General features: G+C 53.1%; 4 protein-coding genes across 4 annotated transcripts; 2 read left to right on the top strand and 2 right to left on the bottom strand.

Moving 5' to 3' along the window:
- Window positions 1–37: 37 nt before the first annotated feature.
- AMTR1-5 (Transcription activator AMTR1) lies at window positions 38–4,877 on the bottom strand (the record flags this gene model as incomplete). The annotated part of the gene is made up of 11 exons (XM_037319865.1): window positions 38–287; window positions 340–398; window positions 460–518; window positions 599–949; window positions 1,000–1,096; window positions 1,135–1,863; window positions 1,932–2,011; window positions 2,862–3,031; window positions 3,079–4,655; window positions 4,719–4,730; window positions 4,803–4,877. The coding sequence occupies 11 exons, from the start codon at window positions 4,875–4,877 to the stop codon at window positions 38–40; spliced, it is 3,459 nt and encodes a 1,152-aa protein (XP_037182069.1).
- A 763-nt stretch (window positions 4,878–5,640) lies between these two features.
- Window positions 5,641–11,749, top strand: CGCA056_v004609 (uncharacterized protein; the record flags this gene model as incomplete). Its single annotated transcript, XM_037319864.1, has 6 exons — window positions 5,641–5,793; window positions 5,855–6,043; window positions 6,106–6,390; window positions 7,456–10,623; window positions 10,673–10,834; window positions 10,886–11,749. 6 exons carry the CDS (start codon window positions 5,641–5,643, stop codon window positions 11,747–11,749), a joined length of 4,821 nt encoding a protein of 1,606 aa, XP_037181052.1.
- A 952-nt stretch (window positions 11,750–12,701) lies between these two features.
- Window positions 12,702–13,735, bottom strand: CGCA056_v004608 (Cytochrome c oxidase subunit 6; the record flags this gene model as incomplete). The annotated part of the gene is made up of 4 exons (XM_037319863.1): window positions 12,702–12,823; window positions 12,988–13,105; window positions 13,231–13,276; window positions 13,521–13,735. The coding sequence occupies 4 exons, from the start codon at window positions 13,733–13,735 to the stop codon at window positions 12,702–12,704; spliced, it is 501 nt and encodes a 166-aa protein (XP_037181053.1).
- Window positions 13,736–16,368: 2,633 nt separating this feature from the next.
- Window positions 16,369–17,587, top strand: ELO2-0 (Elongation of fatty acids protein 2; the record flags this gene model as incomplete). The annotated part of the gene is made up of 4 exons (XM_037319862.1): window positions 16,369–16,791; window positions 16,858–16,927; window positions 16,985–17,197; window positions 17,259–17,587. The coding sequence occupies 4 exons, from the start codon at window positions 16,369–16,371 to the stop codon at window positions 17,585–17,587; spliced, it is 1,035 nt and encodes a 344-aa protein (XP_037181060.1).
- Window positions 17,588–22,009: the final 4,422 nt, after the last annotated feature.

Here is a 22,009-nt window from a genome sequence, read left to right as displayed (position 1 = left end):
CTGTTGTTAGGAGTGATTGGCTTTGAATCGAATCTCATCATGCGAACCCCCAGAGCCTTCGCAACTCTGCAGATCTGTCGGATGTCTTCCAACCTGTTTCCTTCTCGATTCTGGCCAGTTGCTTTAGCAATGCCAGTTTCTCCAGAGCGTACTCCTCGCCATTTTCAAAACAGTCGTCGTAAGTGTCAGCTGGCTGTGTTTCTAGCAGATGTCCTCCCCAGCGGGAGGTGTTGGCAAGTGCCCGGCCCGCGATGAAAAGGGGCTGCAAGTGGTTCACCCAGTTGGCGCTATTTCATGAGACTTCAGTCTTGGTCACCGAGTATCCATGTGTCAACTTACTGGGAGTCATTTGAGATTGATAACCCGCCCAATTCCCTAGCATGCCATATCGGATCAGACTAAAGGGGGTCAGCCCATAACGCCCAACGGGTTAAAACACGGGGAGGGGGCTGAACTAACCAACTCCTTTTCTGTCGAACTTGAACTGACAATACCAGTCTCGAGTAAGAGAATCGAGCCTGCATGGAAGAATGTGTTGCCGCATACTCATCAATGTCAGCTTCAAGCATCAAATCTGCAATGATGAGCCGAAACTTACTTGCGGCCGACGTAGTGAATACTACAGTGGGAAATGGGTTCCCACTCCCTCGAGGCTCTTCCCTCAAAAGCGGGCATACATCTCTCGGTCGAAATTTCCACCAAATACTCAAATCTTTCCACAGATCTTCAGTCATGGTCACTCTATGAGCCGCTGAAATCCTGGGCGAGGGTGGGTTGTGAGCAATCAGGTTGATGATCTTGGCGAATATCAATATGGCTAGGTTGCAATAATCGTCAATGTCGCCGCTTGCAGCGGCAGCTGCGGATACCGCCGGAATAGAATCGTTCTCGACCCAACATGTTGTAGAAAGCAGAGTCGTCTGCCCAATGATGAAGGCTGCCCAGATGTCTTTCGAACTGTGAGCAATGTGGCTTGTTGGAGGTTACAGAGCCACGTACCGATCCTGGCAAAAGCCCAAAAACATGACTTGATGATTCCTTTACTGCATCCTTTCCAGTTACGGCTTTTCAGTAACCCGGCGCATCCCTGGACGAGCTTTAGCAGATGTCAGATGGTTCTCGAGAACCACATACGTTCAGGTGGCGCCTCCATTCCGAGACACTGGAAGCCATCATCTCGTATACACACAGGAGCGTACATGTCGCCAAGATGGAGGTGTCGGCTTCCGACGGATCTTGATAAATCAAAAGTCGGATGGTGTACTGATACAACTCCAAGGCAGTCTGTCTTTGCCTGCCTCTCAGTGTGTCGACCTGGCGTGAAGAAAGGGCCAGAGCGGCAGCTACGAACGCCCTAGACTCCATCATGGAGTGAATGCTTTTGACAGTAAAGTGCTTTTCAGAATCGGTAGTTTCACACCACGTGCCGGTTTCACGAAGGTAAGCCGTCATGAGGAGAGCTTGCTCGGTCTTGGATACGGGTAGGTCGAGATCTGGCAGTGGTGCTGCATCTGAGAATATTGCTTGGCCTAGAGAAAAGGGTGCCGTGTACGATACGACCGTTTCGGCATGCAACGCTGGGGCTTGGTGTGCGCCAGTGTCTGCCGTGATGAGGGGCAGAATCTGTTGTTGCGCGTGCGCGTTTAGGCCAGGGGCCTCTTCTGCTGCTTTCCATGAGCCCTGAACCAAGTTCTGATCATCTGGAGTTGAAGATTCTACAAAAGGTACTGTGTGTAACTCGGTATCAGTTTGCGATTCGGCTTCATGGTTAATAACAGGGTCGTCGACGTCAGAGATTGGTGACGATGGTGTCACGTAATCACCCTCGAAGAATTCTACGATGCCGTTCGTGTCATCGACGAACTATTGATAAAGTATGTGAATAGGTGTAAAGCCCTTATGAAAGGGTGCTAGCAAAAGACGAAACGTACTTGATGTGGCTCGTCCGCATCTGCTTGTTCTGTGTTATCGGCCCGCCTCTGCTGTTCAACGTCGAGCAGACTGGCTTCGTCTTCAGCAGAAAGGGTAAGCGCTCGCGACGGGTGAAAGGAGACTTTGACGCCCCATGCGCATCCGTCTCCTCGGAACTCGCAATTTCGACATCTGGGACGGGCCCCATCGCCTTCTTCGGCAGTCAGCCACTTGATTCAACATCTGCCAAGGATCAACTCCCACTCACACTTCCGCTTTCTACTCCGGCATGGAAGACTGAATCTGGTTCAATTGCGAATTCTCATAGGGCCAATAGCGTGTCTTACATACCATCCCGAACGTGTTCTCGTCCTCAGGGGCCGTTTGTAAGTTCCACCGTAAGGAGTTGACACCCCCGCGGCGTCGTCTGCCATCGCAAACCCTCGGTAAACTGCTGTCAGACAGGCATAAGAAATTCGATGAGAGGAAGACAAGTCGCCATGAGACTGAATTTCCGCCATGCAAACGGCTTGTACCTGCCGGGTTTGACCGCGGCAGTGAGTGGGAAGTGAAAGCGCAAGCGCAAGCGCTCGCATTTGTCATCACGCTGGGGCCGCATCACTCCTAAACTTGAACGGGCAACTGTAACCATCGCTTACACCTTCCTCTACTCTCTCCCACCGGCATCTTTTGCGTCGTTCGGCGGGATGTACTGAGATGTGTTGTCATCTCTATGGCAGTTCAGCGTGTATGTGGGCAGAGCGCTTGCGCTTTCACCTTCATCAACAGCAGTTCAATTCCACCCATGGCGCTTAACTCTCATTAACGTCGAGTCTGGTTCTCAATCGACTTGCCTGTGAAACCATTCTGAATTTCATTCTCTATCTATACTCGATCAACTGCCGATCAAAACTTGAGTATTCTAGGCGTCTAATTGCCCTTCAGCTTACTCCAAAAGGAAGACGACGTGTCGCCATCGACAACAGGAGGTGCCAAGATCATCGTGTTCCAAGTCTCCTCGCCATCGACGAACAAGCTGTACTTCAAACTGCTTTGCGCACCCTCGGCCAAGTTCTCGATAGTAAGAGAGCCGAACTTGGAGTTGCCAGAGTGAACGTACCTAGGGGTAATTAGTCAAAGTAATGAGCGAAATATAGTGACACTTACTTCAGCGCTACGTCCTCATCATCGTACTGTCTGTAAGTCGGCAATGGCGAAGCGAATTGATTGAGAGGACTGCAGGAGAACTCGTAGGCGGTAGCCGTCTCAGGCCACCTTCCGCCGGCTGGTGGAGGGAACTTGGTTGCTGCGAATTCGTGCCGGTCACCGGACACAACCACGACACCGACGCCCCGTGCTCCAGCATCCCACATTGCCTCCAGTACCTTGCGTCTCTCGACAAGGAAACCACCCCAGGTATCCCGAGTGTTGACCGGCCAATTCTTGGTGAGAGGAATCGAAGAGGCGACAATCTTCCACTTGACGCCCTTAGGCTCAGGACGGTTTAGCCAGTCAATGAAGTCCTCCAGCTGCTGGGCGCCCAACATGGTCTTTTCCGGATGATCGAAAGGCAAGGAGTTGGTGGATCGGTAAGAGCGCGTATCGAGCAAGAAGAAAGAAGCCGGGCCTTGCACGAAGTCAAAATAAGTTGCACCCTCTCTGCGCAGGTTCGTAGTGCCCGCAACGCGAGCAGGAGGGGGATTGGCGAGCTCCTGGTAGTGGTGCCAAGGCTCAATGGCGGCCCGGTAGACACCAGTGGTGTTCAGGTCCCAATCGTTTCCAATTTCGTGGTCATCGAGGACGTGAATCCAGCTGAGGTTCTGCCCAACTGGAGCCCAATCGGGGGATGCATACACGTGGCGGTACTTCTGGCGATAGTCTTCCTCATGCTTTCCCTGGCGCTTGGGAACGTCGATGTAGATGAAGTCACCGAGGAACAGCATGAACTGGGCCTGCAGCTTTGGCAAGATGTTGGCGAGGTGGCGCATTCCTGGGATGGCCAAAGGATGCTCGAGAGGGTTGTATGGGAAACGAGGAAGGATGCACGAAGTCGAGAGGAAAGTGAACTTGTTGTCGGCAAAAGCTGACATCTGACCCGGCTTGGGAGGAGCGACGAACTCTCCGCTGTGGTTGTTTGAAGTCCTCCACTCGTAGGTTCTCTGTTGCGAATGCTTCAAGGGGACGGTCAGAGTAGCTGTGAAGTCAGTGGTGTTGTCGGTGTACCTCAAGCCGCCGCCAATCTGCCACAGGGGGTTGTCGAAAGGAGGCTGGGGGTCCTTGATGTGAATCTCAATGGTAACCGGCATCTTGGCTTGATCGGGCTCGCGCAAGACGAACTTGGCTTCCGAGGGGGAAACATAGCCCAGGCGCACGAATGAGAGGTCCTCGACCGGGTGGTACTGCCGAACGCGAAACAAGAAGTCGGTGGTCATGGCAATCAACACGGCGTTGATGAGGAACGTCAAGATTGACAAGATAGGGCTGCTCGGGCTGGGTGAGCCGGCCAGAAGAGTAACCCAAGGTCGTGACCTTTCCTTCACGACGATGGTCTCCTCAATTCGGATCTCTTCAGCGACCGCTTGTTCATCTTTGCCGTCTTCGTTCTCGTCTTGCACCAAAGCCTCCTTCACCGAGACATCGACATCGTCTTCCACGACGTCATACTTGGGCTCTGAAAAATAGCCCGAAATGAATGAAGGCACATACACAACAAACAATGTGTAAATGCTCAGAGGAACAGCCGCCTAAATAATGATCAGCATACTCTGCCAAGCCAGGGGAGCTTGCCGATAATAAGTGGAACTTACTGGTCCTGGAAACTGCAGGTGCATCCAATGGTCAGCAATCGATTTCAAAAGCAATTTTATAATGAAGGCATTTGGAAAACTCACCCATCGAAGAAAGACGTACGACACGGCTCTCAGGGCGACCGAGGAATTGAAGGCGATTTGCGCTTGAGTCCCCATGGTGTCCGAAAGATCCGTTCGGTGGGCAGATGTGAATTGGTAGATGCTGGTCGGTTCATGCAAAAAGAAGATGGACGTTGGAAAGGTAGATATTGGATGAAATTGTTCGGAGGAATTGCTGGCACAAGGAGAAGGTGCAACCCAGCACCTGCCCGCTGACGAAGTGGGAAGAAAGTTTGATAGAGGAAAGAAGGAGTCGCGATGCTGCCTTCAGGGAGGTAAAGAAGCTCTCTGCTAGACGGGTCCACGGACGTGACGTGACAGGGCAGCTTCAGTTAGCAGCGAGATGAGGTCACTGATTAATGAAGGCTCCATACGGGCTGAAACACCAACGCTGCGATAACAAGCCACTTTTTAGGGGAAACCTCAGCGCCTGAGAACATGTGAGCGTGGCTGGTGAGAAGCGGAAAGGAGCTGAGGAGCTCTGATGGGGCCACCTTACCTTCCCGCAGCGAGGTTCCTTACAGCGTCTGGGCCGGTGGGGACACGTACCTACCTTCTAGGCCCTCTCTAGCGACCCAGCACCTCAAGCTCCGGTGCTGCTGCAGGCCGCTGGCAGTTGCTCCTGTCGTTGAATGGTCCGTGCACACATCCAAGGGGCTACCTTACATCTGGCGGGCGCCAATTTTCCGCGCCGAACTTTCAATCGTGGCCCGTTCGTGGTGACCTTTTTGGCGACAGCTTGTCCTGAATACCCAGCCAGCTCCAGAGTCGATCGATCGAGATACCCTCACGCGCGCACGAGGCTCCCACCCACAACATCATGAGGTTATCCGCTGTTGCCTGCGGGCTTTTTGCCTGCTTCGTTTCTCAGGTTGCCGCCACGGCATTGACCTACAAGATCCATGCCAATGAGAAGGCGTGCTTCTACGCCAAGACCCAGAAGGAGAACGAGAAGGTGGCCTTCTACTTCGCCGTACGTCGACACCACCAAGCATGCATTCAACCATGACAATGCTCTAATTCTCTTGATGCAGGTCCAATCCGGTGGTTCTTTTGATATCGACTACGTTGTGACGGGACCGGGCAACAAGGTCATTCTCGATGGATCCAAGGAGCGTCAGGGCGACTTTGTCTTCACTGCCCAGCAAATCGGCGACTATGAGTTCTGCTTCAACAACGAGATGAGTACATTTGCCGAGAAGTTTGTCGACTTCGAGATCGCCGTACGTTGCGTGCCCAACCCAGCAATGATGCCACAGCATGCTTACCATCCATTTTGATGCAGGTCGAGAACGAGGTTCGCGCTCAGCTCCCCTCCAAGCAGGGTGCCTCTCAGGAACAGCACACTACTCTCGAGGAGACCATCTTCAAGCTTTCTGGCCAACTGTCGACCATTTCCAGGGGCCAAAAGTACTTCCGCACCAGAGAGAACCGAAACTTCAGCACCGTCCGCAGCACCGAGTCGCGCATCATCAACTTCAGCATGATACAGTGCGCATTGATTGTGTTGATGGGAGCTCTGCAGGTCTTCATTGTGCGCTTCTTCTTCCAGGGCGCTCGCAAGGGATACGTATGAAGGGTGATGACAAAAGTTGGGTCTGGATTTCGCTGGGCGCAGGCTAAAAGGAGTCTTCAGGGACTCATGTACATCTAAAGCAAAAGAGGCATGATGTGGTTTATGGTATAAGAGATATCGACGACGATCCGACTCAGCGCTGTGCTGATGAAGCCTGGGGCTAACCCGGGACCCGGCCTTTATGGCTGGGAACCACTCCACATGGAGTAAATAGCACTGGGTCACCAGTGAACATATTGAATGGTTTAATGAGCCCTGTTCTTGCGTAGATCAATGTGTTTAAAAGAGGCATTGCATGCCTCGTGATGCGTGGAAAGAGCCTTGAAGCATTCTTGAGTTCATTTGAAGAGCGAATATCCAAGACGACGAAGTATCTCGCCAACTATTGTGCAGCGCGATTCGGTTGGCTTGACGGCATCCAGGTCTAAGTGAAGCTTCCCACCTGTCTAGACGACGCTTGCTTGGCTCGTGCGCGTCTGTTGAGCGAGGCTGCAGGTGAAGCGTGTTCCTGGAGTGGGGCCAGAGCGAGAGGCGTCGTTTGATTGGACCAGAATGGGGCTGGTGTCACTAGCCACGGCAGGCTGACCGTGGAACCACTGTCATCCTGTTGCCCGAGCGGCGCGAGCTTCGAGAGCTTAGAGTATCGGTTATCAGCCTCGTCTGCGACCCGGCTAGGTCCTCAAAGCGACCGATCGCCTTCCTCACCGCCTGCGACACACTTTGTGACTACGCGCGACATACATGGACACCTCCACGCCAAAGCCGACGCGCAAACAGAACCCCTAGCAACACAAACACCACCTTCTCGGAGGTGGTCCGCGATCTGTCAATGCCGAGTGGTGCCCGCCGAAGTTCGAAACAACAACGCAAGAAACCCCGAGAGCCTAACGAGCCAAAGTGGTACACGATCAAGAATATTCTTGATCAGAGACAGTACGGGGGAACCATCGAGTACCTGATCGACTGGGACGACGATAAGAAAACGGGCGAACGCTTCCCTCCATCTTGGGCAAGTACAGTCGCGCCATTGTGTTTCGGTCCGTTCTAACAACCAAACAGGCTCCAAGCAAGGACGTGACGTCCAAGGCGATCTTTGATTGGAAGAAGAAGCAGGAAGAGGCGTACACTCAATACGTGACGGGCTCTGAAGAGCCAGAATCACAACGCGAACGGGAGGAGGGAGCAGAGGACCAAGGCGCATCATCGCATTCTCCAACTGTCAGTACCCCTGGCAGTAGCCAACCTATTCGGCCGCCTCATCGGCGCAAGCGACTTCATAGTGAGCGTTTTGCAGAGGAATCCGAAAACTCTCAAATTGAAGACTCAGAGGAGGACGAAAACGATCTCTCTAAGCGACATTGCAGTGAGCCGCCGTCGCTGCTTTCATTCGGCTCCGAGTTCGACACGGATGCTGCCTCGGACATTCTTCTCGAAGCACCGAGTAACATCTTTGTCGCAATTCCCTCCAAAGTAGAGTTTGACCCTACCGAATACCTCAGTGTCTCAGGTTCTCAAGGTTCAACTTCGCATGGTTCACAGCCCATCTCTACACAAGAAGACGAGGATAATCAGGTGCTGCTCACAGAGAATCTCAGCCAAAGGACCATTCCCGACTCACAGGACTACTCAGGGCCTGACAGCCAAGAATCTCAATTTGCTGCCTCAACAATCGCGCCGATCACTAACCGGGGTGAGATTATTTCAGACCGTGAGATTGCAGATTCACAAAGGCAGTCCAGCGTCGGGACTTCTCTCAGTAAGACTAGCGAATCTCACACGCGCCTCTCGTGTGCACCCTCTGGTCGTCCTTCTCAAGACGCTCTTAAACAAAGCTCTTTGCAAGGTAGTCATTCGGAAATCTCCCAGCACCGCCAGGAGGATCCAGTCTTTTCAGACCCTGTCTTCTTCACGCAGTACTTTCCAAGCCAAAGCCAGCACCTGGTGATACCAAACACCCTTCCATCCATTCCGGAGAGCCAACTGCCGAATTCAGAATCTGCTGCTCCTAGAAGATCGCGTTCTGCATCTCAAGACTCGGCATTGTTGGCAGCCCAAGCTGCCGCTCAACTTGTTCAGGAGCAGGAATCAGTACCGGCATCTTTTTCCGACGCGTCTATACCGTCACATCAAGTTGACAGCCTTTCTGGACACAACGGCGCGGATCAATCATCGAGGTCATCCGGAGCAAGACACCAGGAATCCCAATCATCCGGAGCCCCCGTCTTTCTGACCCAGCCAGCTTTTGACTTTGACTCACCGTCGTCTTCTGAATCTTCTTCATCACAAGAGAATAGAACTACAGGTACCAGTGGTGGCTCAGGCCAGCGGATTTCGCAAACAGCCTACCAATTTGATCCGGCGCAAATTACTGTATCTGATTTTCAGGGCGACAGTATTAACACGCAGCACGCTCAACGGGTCGTGCCTTTGCCTCAAATCTCAGCAAGCCAAATTGGTTCGGTTAGCGGTCTGACCGAGGAAGAGTTCATTCCTGATACGGTTCGCCGCAAGCCACAGCAACGACATCTCTGCATCGATAGCTCTTTGTCGGCTTCGGACGCATTATCGCACAGAAGCGTGTCAACAACGCCTTCTGGTCGTCTGCTCGCACATCTGCGGCATAACCGACGCCGCCAGTCGCTGGAAGAAAGTTTCCGCACCTGCGTTGAAAGGAGATCTCTTCCTCCGTCCAACAGCGACTCAGCACCAGCACCGGTCGTGGGATCTAACCGACAATCCAGTCTTCCTGCAGCCATGGCGTCCACGGGTGAGCCGATGTCGGCCATTGAGGAGTTGCTGAAGATGCAAGAGGCGGCCATGAGCGGTGACTTGGGCGATGACTCTGGGGAGCATTTAGGACAGCTTGATGGGAACGGTAGCGTGGCGACGGGACAAACGGACACACATGATTTCTCGATGACCATGGAAAATCCGTCTCTTCAGATCAACTCTCAGCCCCCTATTTCCACAGATTGGCACATGGGAGGAACTGCCACATCTTCATCAGAATTGCCGGTTCTGACCAGCGCACCCGTTCAGCCCGCCATCCAAGCGCCAGCTAGCGAGCATCCACCGACGGCTAACCCGGGGGACATCTTCTCTGGCAATCTTATGGCTGCTGAGACCGCACAGCAACTACCCATGACGATCTCTCCGTCAGACATTAGTCGCTCAATCGAGCCGGATGATCCTCTAACCGCACTGCATCAGCTAGATGATGCGCCGTTGAGCATTCTACCTGCAGAGGATACGGCCACAGCGAAGAGCACAGCATCATCCCCGGATGTCGAACAGTATCGATCTGGGCCCCCAACGTCGATGGACCAAAGCGAATACCTTGTTACCGTCACCTTCCCAGCGAACATCCGCCCTCTCTACCTGAGCACAATCACCGTCTACAAGAACGAGATCGAGCAGTTCAACAGACTCTGTCGATCTGGCGAGGCTTTGCCAGATGAGACGCTGGTGAGCGCCATCGGAAGGCTTCTGGACCAGCTGCGTGATATCTGCGACCTCCCTGCGCCTCTCGACAGTGGTACCATTGACGCGCTAGCAGCGGAAGATCTCAAGAAGCACGCCATGGGGACCAATAGCAAGTACTTCTTCGTCGGACGGTTCCTGGAGAGGCTCCAGACAAGCCACAAGAAGGTGCTCATTGTTGTGCGCGACATTACCATCATGGGTTACCTTGAGGCCATCATTGGTACCAGCGATATTGCGTACTCTTTGAAGGGCTTGCACGAGCTTGAAAGCGACGACGAACATTCTCTGAACGTTGTGCTTATGCACACGGAACAGACTCTCGTGGATGATTTGAGCGACTTTGACGTCGTCATTGGTTTCGACGGCGGCATCATGAGGACTGATGTACTGAGCCGCTGGGCCCAAATGAACGGCAGGAAACCTATGCTGATTAGGCTGATGACTACATACTCAGTCGAGCATCTCGAACCGATGTTGGGGGACGAAATGAGCGAACTAGATCGCACGAATGCTCTGCTCATTGCCATGTTCCAGTCCCGGGGTCTCATTAGTAATGATGAACAGGGAGAGATGATTGATGGACTCACGGCTCATTTCGCTAACCAAGTTATTGATCCGGAGCCCAACTTTGGCTGGGAGCCCGAGCCCGTCCCGACTGCAGTTCTCGATCTTTACTCCGACAGCCAACACCAAAGCCAGATGCCCCCAACGGCTGAGGAGCTGACAAGTCGAAAGCGGAAAGCGGTAGGACGCCCTTTACTCAGAGATTCTCAGCCACTGATGTGTATTCCAGGATGATGGACCCCAAGAGGTCACAAAGCGCCTGCGCGTGAGCCCTTCCCCAGGTCGAGATGGCGGTAGCATCGACGACGCGGTCCGCGGCCACCTGAACCCCAACCCAACCCACGTACAGGTCCGCACGACGCAGGACCATCTCGACTCGTTGACCACAAAGGTATTGTATGATCATTCGGTCTCACAGTACAAGGCGCTAACCATGATCCAGATCTCTGAGCTCGAGTATCAATTAGCAGAAAAGACGACTCTAGAGGCAAACTTGCGCAAGCATGTGAACGGCCTGTCAAAGAGGGTCAAGAGTCATGACAAGACCATTAATATTATTCAGGAGAAACACATGGCTGCGCTGAAAGAACGTAGTCAATTTGAGGCAGAGCGAGATGCGGCCAAGCAGACCGAGGAAAAGGCTCTCAAGAAGAGCCAAACCTGGCAGAACAAGGTACAGAAGCTCGAGGAAGAGCTCAGGAAGAAGTCTGCAACTCTCGACGAAGCGCTGGTCGACGCCGGCACAGTGGCAACGGAGGTGTTTAAGCAAAAGACGGACGAGCTCGAGAAATCTCTCGCAAAAATAGCCGATCTGGAAAAGAAGCTCGAGAGCCGCGACGGCGAGCTCAGCTACGCGCGAGACGCCTACCAGACGGCCAACCACGCTAACAGTGAGCTGTCCCGGGAGAACAAGGAGCTCAAGGAGCAGGTTGCCGAGTTCCACAAGCAGGCGGCCGGCAGCCTCGCGCAGATCCAGGACATCAACTCCAAGGAGCAGGTCAAGGAGATGCAGCGGCAAATCGCCGAGACCCAGGCCATCAGCCGGGACCGCGAGAAGGAGCTCGCACGCGTGGAGAAGGAGCTCCGTACGCTCAAGAACGGCCGCAGGGAGACGCGCCAGCAGAGCGTTCCCCGAAGCCCGCGTCTCGGCATGATGAGCCCTAGGGCGCCGCGCACGGCTGGAGGTTCGGCTAGTAGGGGAACCTCGCCCGTTCCGTACGAGTCTTCGGGCACGGGGAGCACGCCCGTGCCTGGCATGCAGTTCTTGCCGTCGAACAACCACAGGTTCAACCACCTTAGAGAGTGAGATTGCTGTCAGATGGGAAAGCAAGCCAGCACGATGTGAGATTGTGAGTATTGATTTGTTTAGAAGGGAAAGAGAACAGATGGGGGGTCCGCGAGATGGCCTTTGCAAGCATGATACCCTTCAATGAGGGACGGGTTATTGTATTTTTTACGAGTTGAACTTAGGTTCCGATGAGCTAGAGGTTTTTTTCCCTGGTAGAAAGAGAAAGAAAGGGCTCTTTGCGATATCTGTGTTTGCTGGATGTTGTCTCACAAGGTGATATCGATGACGCCTGATGGCATGATTACCACGCGTGACATCGTTCGTGGGGCCGAGTTGAAGTGTATCGGAAACTTGCCCCTTTCCCAAGCATTGAACTTCGCGGGGAAAATGTAGATTGCTTGCGGTCTGCCCACATTTCTGCCCAGCACGCGAGGGGGAACTGCGTTCTGATGGTCCCGAGAGGTCGGTCGGGACATACCACCGCCCCGGGTTTTTTACCCCACAGATTCGGCTGCATGCGGTCGGCCGGTGCAGAGACGAGATCTAGTCTTGTGGAACAAATGAGATGTGTAGTGGTTTGTATATCTGTGAGAGGAGGCTTTTGGTGAGATGGTACATGAGACTTGATTCAAAATCACACTACCAGGATCGGAACTCCCCCATCTATCACTTTCACACTTACACACAGAGCGGCACACACACACACAGAGCGGCACGCACACACGCAAACACACATAAAAAAGCAAGCTTCTCTCTCTTAAGCAGTTTGCCCTTTTTCACACTTCCCCTGCACCACGGCAGCAGCTCCTTTCCCCCGACCTAGAATATACAAGTTAAAGCCTTGGCCAATCCGCAGCCCCAAGGACTTCTGGTTCGTTGTGTTCGACTGTTTGCCCGATTTGGTATCGAATGTCACACGTCACCTGTTCTCGCGAGAGGAACGGTTATGTGTTGTGCGAGATGGGAAGATTTAGTTCTTCTCCTCGGGGTAGATGTCCTCCTTCAAAGTGACGCCGAGCTCTTCCCTCAGGGGCTTGAGCTCCTCGAGGTACTGCTCGTACTGGCCCTTGTTCTCGACCTTGGCCTTAATGCCTGCGGGTAGAAAGTAGAAAAGGTTAGCGATTTCCGATTTCCGATTCGACATGATTCGCGCCGTGCATTGATCGTGTTTCAATTGCTTGCAGAGCCTTTTTGGGGGGCGTGCGGAAGTGCGATGCGGGAAAATCGAATCTCATAAGCGCGGGACAATCACGTACCCTCAAAGATGCGGACGGCGGTAGCAAAGTCGTTGACGCGGCGGGCAGCCTTCAGGGCGGCGGTGACGACGGCGGGGGAGGGAACCAAGTCGTAGGCGAAGGCGTTGTTGAGGTTGCGCTGTGGTTGTGCGGTGCAAGAGTCAGCCTCGTGTGTTCCTCCCATCAGACCACTTTGGGGCCCGAAACTAGATTCAGATCCCGAGGAATTTCGATGCAGCCGGGGGAGCGGGTAAGCATGCTAACCTGAAGCTCGAAAACGTCCTGAACGCCATCGAATTCCTTCTCGAATCTGGGGTTAAAAGTCAGCGACGTCGTTCGGGAAGCGAATTGAGGGGTATAGAGGCCTCAATGGCTGGGTTGGGCGGCGGTCGTGGTGGTGGTGGTGGGTTCCGTTGGTGGCATGTCGTGGTCGATTCCGGGTATCCCTATCGTCCCCGGCTCACTGCCGCCTTTCCCAACGGCACGCCCGAACAGAAGGTCCCAACCCGCCACATCCCACCACGCTAAAGCCTGACGTCGAGGAAATGGCTCACCTCGCGCTGAACTCCTCAAAGGTCTCCTCCTCGTGGGCGCTGGAGCGCATGCGGGTGCTGGTGCTGAAGTTGTTGGCGGCCGGGACGCCAGCGACGATGGTGGGCAGGAGGACGGCGGAGCGGGCCATCAAAGGCTGGGTCGAGCGGACGGGGTTCGCACGGAAGAAGGTGGTCGAGCCGCGAGCGGCGACGCGGATGAGGGAAGAGGTCGACATCTTTCGAGTCGGCTTTGTGTGTGTGCAGAGGGGAGAGAGAAGGCGACCGGAGGACGGAGGGACGTCGGAGGTTGCGGCGGGCTGTGTGACGTGGAGGTGGTGAGTGGTTGCTATTTTTTTATTTTTTTTTCGCTCGCGAAAGCTATGGGCGTTTCGTCGGGATTAGAGTCGGGTGATGGTGAGTGTTTGACGGCACGAAAAAGGATTGGATTCTGCGAGATTTTGATTGGATGACTAAGCGGTAGCTTGCTGCTGTGAGGTCGGAGCTGAGCTCCAGGCCGTGCGAATTGGGATTATCTTGGAGGTGATGCAGCAAGCTGCAGCTGTAGAGACACAGTTGATGCACCTTTTCACACGGAGTGTCCATTATCAGGCCACTGTGGACGATTCATCCCCAAATGTGGTAATGGTCATACTCATCATGCTGCAGCTCACTGGTCCCCAGGCAGCGAACCCTTGAGATCTAACACATCTTCAGTGGCTGTGACAGCCCATTGGGAAGCACCACAGGGAAGGAACAGGCGATCAGGTAAGCAGGCTGGCAAGGCAGGGCAACAGAGCCGATGCCCCGAACTCCAGACTCGAATTGAGGCCCCTCCAATGGCACCTGGACACCCTGTCCGGAGTCCAAGGCGATTCAAGGTTCCGTCGCACCGTCCCATCCTGCCTGCCACGCCCGCAGCCACGGCGCGGGACTCACACACACCATCGCAGCCGCACACGCGGGATGCGCAAGGCTGACAGCTTGACGGCCGGACGGGCTCTAAATCTAATAAGGGGGGATGGGAGCACTGGGCGATGACGGGATTTGGGGTAGCGTGTTAGGAGGGGTGGGTAGGCAGGAGCGAGGGAGGGATGACACGGAGCCGGACCGGACCCAAGATGCCGGAGATTGGAGACTGTAACGGCATCGCCCTCAGAAGTCGAATGAGTGATCGATCACTTGATGGTTGCTTGTTGCTTGCTTCTGATTTGGGTCCGGGCCAATTGGCCGAGGTACAATTTTGCGTGTTTTTCCTGGGCGACCCTCTTCTATCGAGTCCATCGTCGAATCCTAAGCTAGAACGTCGTGACCGTCGCGGGGCCTTCTTCTTTTGCGATTGGCAACGTAGCCTAAACTCCCGAGATTGCAAGCCGCATCACGAGCGTCGATGTACCGGGTACTTCGCGGGCCAGACGGTTGTTTTGGGGCTAGGTCGAGTTGGCAGTGTGGATTTGGAGATTTTGGGGCCCGACGGGAAAGCTGCGATGCGGCCTATGCCGGGCCCCTGTACAGCGCAAAACCGCAGAAGAACCAAAGTGTAGGTGAGACCCAAAACGCCAACCAATTCCATTGGCAGCCGGCTAGAGGTCACCTCGTCGCAACGGTGCTGCGTCATTTGACAGGCAATGCCACCGTAGAGAAAAGCAGGTACAGCCTCTCTACCTTGGGTCCCGAGGCTTCCATTAATCAATCCATCCACCCGAAGCTTCCAGACCTTCCATGAAGTCTTCTATCTACAAACCTAGGCAGGCACTTAGCATCATCGTCTTCTGTTACTTACTTACTGGGCACTTCCTGTTGGCTACTATCACTGACACTGCAGGCATTGAACCCAGCACGGAGACGGCACGAACACCACGCCAGTCACGTGGAGCTGGTTGTTGTTCGTGCTGTGCCTGGGAACCATAAAAGCTGAACAGGCCCCCCAAATGAGCATAGGCCCAGGCACAAGAGCCCATTGGCTGGGCTAAGGCCGGGCAGCGAATCACATGCTGCACGATCAAATGAAGGCCGCGAAAAGAGCAACGCGACAAGTACAGGGTACCTGGTCCTTCGTGATAGGAATTTTCCCCTTTTGACATGGAATCTCAACAACTTTTCGCATCTGCTGCTGTCCAGTGTCTGCCAGACTCCCAGACCAGACCAGACCAGACGGCACGGCTCACTGACACCGACGGATCCTGACTGACTGACTGTCTGCCCGCCCAGTGCCCACCTCAGACTCCTCAGTGCCTTGCTCCTAAGTTTGCCTCTACCTCTGCCACTGCCAATTAATGCAAGTGCTGCCGCCGCCGGTCTCCCCGTCTGGCCCTTCCTTTTCCTCATAAAACCAAACTTCCTCCCGTGCTCCCCGAGTCCGTGGCGTTTCCTACCTTCCTGTCCCCCGTCCCCCGTTCTGACTTCTGTCCACCTCCTTCCCTCAAAGTCAACAACTTCACCGGGAGTCCCGTGGTGGGTAGAGAGAAGACGAGAGAGCGTGTTGCCATTGTTCTTTTGAACCCTTCACTTTTTGCTGCGATTGTCTCCAGTCACTCCTTACTGGCTCCCGTCACCTTTGCTGGTTTGGTTGCCGATCACTTTCTTCTCTGCTAGTGCTACCGCGCCTTGCATCTGCAGTCTTGCGTCGCGTGCATTGCTGAACACTCAGAAAAGCCAACCACTACCACCGCCCTCACCTCCCCCAAGCCTCAAGAGATCCGCGTCTTCCGCGTCGAGTCCACAGGGCAACCCGCATCGAGACCCACGGCGTAACCGAATTTGTTGCCGCAGCTACTCTCCCCCGAAAGGAGATCTTTGCGCGCCATCCTCTCTCGATCTTAATCCTCCTCAACCTCTTTCGAGCTCCAACCCAACTACAGCATCAGTCAAGATGGCCACCCAAGCCCCTTCGTCGTTCTACGAGCAGCTGCCTCTGCCTACCCTCGACCGCCCTTTCGGTATCGAATTATGGCCTCTCCTCGATAAGGTCTGGACTCCCATCGTCGGCTACCCCGTCAGCGAGTTCAGATTCGTCTCTGGCGTTACTCCCATGTCCACCATCAAGGAGGCTGGCATCTTCGTTGTCATCTACTATGCCATCATCTTCGGTGGCCGCGAGTGGATGCGCAACCGTGAGCCTTACAAGCTCAAGACGCTCTTCCTCATCCACAACTTCTTCCTCACCTTCATCAGCGCCGCTCTGTTGGCCCTCTACATCGAGCAGCTCCTGCCCACTGTCGTGCGCAAGGGCATTTTCCACTCCATCTGCCACACTGACGGCGGTTGGACCCAGCCCCTGGTCGTTCTCTACTACGTGAGTCTATCCGCCATCAATTCGAGTTCTGAAGGTTTCAACTGCTAACTTTTTTTCCTCCTTCAGATGACCTACCTGACCAAGTACATGGAGCTCCTGGACACCGTGTTCCTGTTCCTCAAGAAGAAGCCCCTGAGTATGCGCACGACCAAGATCCCAACTTTGTGAAACCTTCCGCTAATCCAATACGAAGCATTCCTCCACTGCTACCACCACGGCGCGACCGCTCTCCTCTGCTATACTCAGCTGATTGGCTCGACCGCTGTCTCATGGGTTCCCATTACCCTGAACCTCGGCGTCCACGTTGTCATGTACTGGTACTACTTCCAGAGCGCTCGTGGCGTCCGCATCTGGTGGAAGGAGTGGGTCACTCGTTTCCAGATCATCCAGTTCATCATCGATCTCGGTAAGTCTTGCGGTGCTTCTAGAACCCGGCGGGGAATTACAGTCGGACTGACTTGTGACAGGCTTCGTCTACTTCGCCTCCTACACCTACTTCACCTCGACCTACTGGCCCTGGATGCCTAACGCTGGCGAGTGCGCAGGTGAGGAGTTTGCCGCCTTCGCTGGTATTGGTATCCTCAGCTCTTACCTCGTCCTCTTCATCTCCTTCTACCTCGCGACCTACAAGAAGGGCGGCAAGTCGCAGACTCGCAAGTCCCTCAGGCGTATGAGCCAGGCTCCTCTCCCTGACCCTCACAACGTTGCCCAGGCCGTCGCCGGCCACTCCAACGGCAGCGCGAAGGCTTCCGGAGCCAAGGCCAACGGCTCTACTCCTCGATCCCGAAAGGCTTAAACGCCTGGCATTGAGATGTGTCATCCACACGGTGGAATGTATATATGCGGAAACGACAGGGCCTTTGGTACTGCCTGCGCCAAGATCTGCGCCGCTTACAACGTTTGGATGTGAAGATGAAATCATTCTTGGCTTGGGCCCGCTAGCTCATGCGCGCGACACGAACGACCATCTGAGAGCATCGGCTGTTTTCGCAACTATGTATTACTGCATCGTCTTCGCTGCGATTGGCGAGAGACGCTTTTGAAACGAAAAAAGTTGAGCCCAGCTGCTGGTGAGCAGCGAGAGGCTCGGCAGTTGGGACGTGTATGACGACGGAACCTTGGGAGGCTAAAACGACGTTTGTATGTCTGCGTGCCTTTGGCGAACTAGGGGTTGGCTGGCTTTGGTCGGTTGGGCATCATTGCAAAGAGGGACGAAAACGACTCCTACGAATGGGCGGTAAAGGGCCCCGCTGCCACTCGGAAAGGAAACAGACTTTAGAACTTTTGTAATTTTCCTTGTGTTTCTTGTGTCATAGATGGAGTTGCCGTCGCCCCTGTTTGAAGGGCTGACGACGCTTACTGATACTAATACTCCTTTAACCTATTAAATGCAAACGATGGCCCCGATTTTGTCTTACTATCCGAGGTGAAGTTGTCCCCGGTGTCTATGGATGTTCTCAAGTCTCGATGAGCATCTTGGACCTTTTGAGCCCAGCCACATCCAATTTGTGGAGGTTTACGCCACATTGAAACGTTCTGTTTATACTTTGATACATGCCTACTAAGCATGGTGATGCTGTTTATATGTGATAACCAGCAAAGCTTCCATCCAGGTTCGCAATGTCAATGAAAGTCTTGCGGAGCAATTGAGCCTGCGTCTCACGTGTGGAGGGATTGGGGCTGTCCCTTGAACGTATCATGTTCTGTCGTTGAAAACGCATATCGGTTATTTGTCTGGTGGCTTGAGGCTTACAACGCCACAAAGTCAAGAGAAAGTTGGCGCTACTGCGATGATGTTTTCCTTTCTACCTCTTTAGCCCGCCATTACGAGCTTGGTATGAGAGTTTAGGCCAGTAAGTTCGAGGTCAGGCTTCGATATTCCATGCCTCTTTGCCGCATGGCTGCTATCCACGCGGCATAGGTCGTTAGGGCGAGGGACTTGACTTGGATCTGTCAGAGAACACCGATATAACAACAGGCTGTGGATAAAAACCCTAGCGGCTACTATGCGCCACATGCCGATGGAGGCTTTGCATTACCGGCTGATGTATGAAGCCACTGAACTGTCCATACTTTCCTCTCTCCAAAGCACCAATTTCTTTTGCGATTAGCTTCTGGAAGAAGGCCATGATACCCTAAGCCAGCATTCTTCGTCTCTTCCCAGTTGTAGCCCTGTTCGCCTCTTTGCTGGCATCTGTCGTCTCTACTATTTTCCGCCCTGTTATTCACAGACTGTATTTTCAGTCTATTTTATGCGGCAACGTGGTCTGATTGACGCTTCGTTATGCTAATCAGGGGCGAATCTCGAATGTGATCACACATCTTGGAAGCGTTAACAGACCATTCATCTTTGATCTCCTTGAAGGCCTCAAGGAGTCACCTTCATGAATAGTCACGCTGGAAACATGGAGAACGTAGATGAGATTGATGATGTTGTTCACTGCTGTGACCTGGAGCAAGCCGCGTATAAAAGGTTCAACATTCTTTATGACTGACCATGCACAAGACAGTGCAACCAGTCCCGTAGTGTATCTCATCCCACCGCTATCTTCTAATCTGGAATCTATGTGGCCGGATAGTCACAACTTGGATAAGTCAATACCCAGCAACAGTCTCTTCACTCAGTGTACACTTAGCCCCAGCTTCCGTTGTTGATGTTGTCGTCTTATACATATGTATCAAGGCAGCAGTATAATCTCCGCTATTGGCTCATAGCAGTTCCCAGGACGTTCAAGGGCCATTGTGACTATGTATGTACCTTACCCAAGGCCCTAAGATTCATGGTTCATCGCAGTTGAGTCTGTGCTTCCTGAACACGCAGAGGACTCAGTACTTTTAATACATTTCCAACGGCTCGGGGCAGGCCTACTTCAACTTCCATTTGAAGGGCTACAAAAGAGGCGCGAATATCTCACAGACAATCTACAGACGCAGCAAACGCGATCAGAATCTTCGCAGTCGCTTTCGTAAAAGCTTCGAGGGTCTCATGGACAATCTCGATTGCCGCGCCATCTTCGCGTCCATAAATCACTCTCGAAGAGCTACACGAACAAGTCTTGTTGACTGGCAATGTCGTCGAATTTCAGTAGTTGTCACTGCCACCTGTCTATTTTACCGCATCAGACAAGTCTCTCGCCTAGTTTGGTCGTCCAACCTGGCCTCTGCTTCGATTTGCGTTTCCCTGATGGAGTGTTTGATGACTAGCCCTCAGCAGGAAATATCGACTTTGAATACCATAGACCGCCAATTTCAGGTTGTCTCCCGTCTTTTTGTACTCATTTTCAACCAAAGATGCACTTGCTTCCCTGAACTGCTCTTGAAACCGATGGTTGGGGACGAGACCACCTGTTGAACTATTTGTTCACGGCCAGTATGAACACTTCAGAAAACAACAGCCGCATATAAATTCACAAGATATGGCATTAATCAAAGGAACTCAAACAGAGATCGAGTGGTTCTTTCGGGTTTCAGCCAGGTTTCATTTATTTTGCACATGTCTGTACCGCAATAAGTTGTCATCGGATGCCGTGTGACCACCCAGAGGGGCTGCTTTTCGCTGTCGTCTGTCTCTCTGACCTCTAGCTAAGTATTCAAAGTAACTCACTGACGGACGTAACCCCTCGATTGAAATGCGTGAACATCTTCTCTTCTTCTACTTGGGGAAAGTCCCGGTAGTCCACGCGTTCACCGGACTATGAGCTTGTGAGCAATAGCGCGCATCCGATGCGTCGATTTTGTGCTGCTGCTCAGACGTGATACGACGAACTTATATATAGCTTCTAAAACAACATCGAGATCCATACGTCTGTCTTTAAAGTCAAGCAGCTATTCTACACGAAGTACCATAGCAGCAATGACCACAGCAGTAATGGCGCGAGTCGGCTTCTTCTTCCTTCAGAAAAGAAGAAAGAGGAACGACCTTGATGATAGACATGGCGTTTAAGTTTTAGAGGTACTAGATAAGTTGCTTCTCATCTTTGTCCTTCATCCTGCTTGGCCCTCTTATTCGCATGTTCAAACGGGCTATGTGTTTATCCCAAGTTTACATTTGGTCATGATGGCTCCAATGATTTGGGAAGGTATCGACGCAATTATCTGTGTCGCCCCCCTCACGAAATCGCAGCGGTACTCGCATTTGAGGAGAGAGAAATCTGTAAACGGCTTGAGACCCTCTGCTCTTAAGTAGGATAGAGGCTTGACGGTATTGTCTGCGGGATGCAACCTTCACGCAAGAAATTGAGCCCAGACTTCTGGATCCTTCAGGTTCGAAACCACAAGCCGAGCTTTCATACGATGTGCACATCCAAACGTTTTTGTGATGGCCTCAAGTTCTTCCTGCCAAATCGTCGACTCCCCTTGCGTTGCGATCAAATCGTCGGACCGTACATCAAACCATGGTATCAAAGTTTCCGCATTCCTGGACTTCCACAATGATCCGTAAGCAGTCCTTATTTCTTGCACCGGTTGGTCATTCTTCTTCTCTGCTTATTCCAGCACGTCGAGGTACCCTCCTGATCTACTATTTGATTGCCCGATCCGCCTCTCAGGTGACAGATTGTGTCTCTGGCCCGCATGCTTTCACACTGCTAAAGCCAGACATCCAGTCGAGGCGCTGTTCAGACTGCCGTCTTACCCCTTGAGTTACGTTAGCTTATTTATGTTCAGAGTGTAATCCGCGCAGAAGCTCCTGTCTCTAGAGGCTGAAAGAAGCTCCCAACAGCGGATATACTAAAACAGCCTTGCCGTGGAGAGGAACGGACGCCGCAGCAACTAATCCGTTCAGCAGTCCTAGCTCACTGAGTGATTAGAGAGCTCGCATTGATAAGTAGACGGCTGAGTCGGGAGCTGCCCTGTACCATCGACACCGTCGGAAGTCCAGCACGAAACTTGTCTCGGTGGCCAACACTTCCGCCGTCTTGTGAGGATGTATAGCGATTACCACACAGAGGTCTGTCAAGACTTTCAACATATGTGTCTATCTGCGGCACTGCTTCTCCACTATAAGTCTCTGGTGACATAAATGAAAAAGCTTACCGGGAGATGTATTGGCATAGACTTCGACAACCAAAAAACTATTCCTCTCGACGCTCACCGAGATCACTCAAATCCACCTAGACCCTCGATCTGAGCCAAGCATGTCCTCCGGCGAAAAGTCTTCTGATTCCTGCCCTCACAGGGATCAGTCCAAATCAGTAGCCTCTTCCATCGTCCCCTTGCC

Source organism: Colletotrichum aenigma, assembly GCF_013390185.1.
Source record: "Colletotrichum aenigma strain Cg56 chromosome Unknown KSG_Cg56_contig03, whole genome shotgun sequence".
NCBI classification, from domain to species: Eukaryota; Fungi; Ascomycota; class Sordariomycetes; order Glomerellales; family Glomerellaceae; genus Colletotrichum; species Colletotrichum aenigma.
Note: the sequence above shows the minus strand (reverse complement) of the source record. Positions and strands in the feature narration are given on the sequence as shown.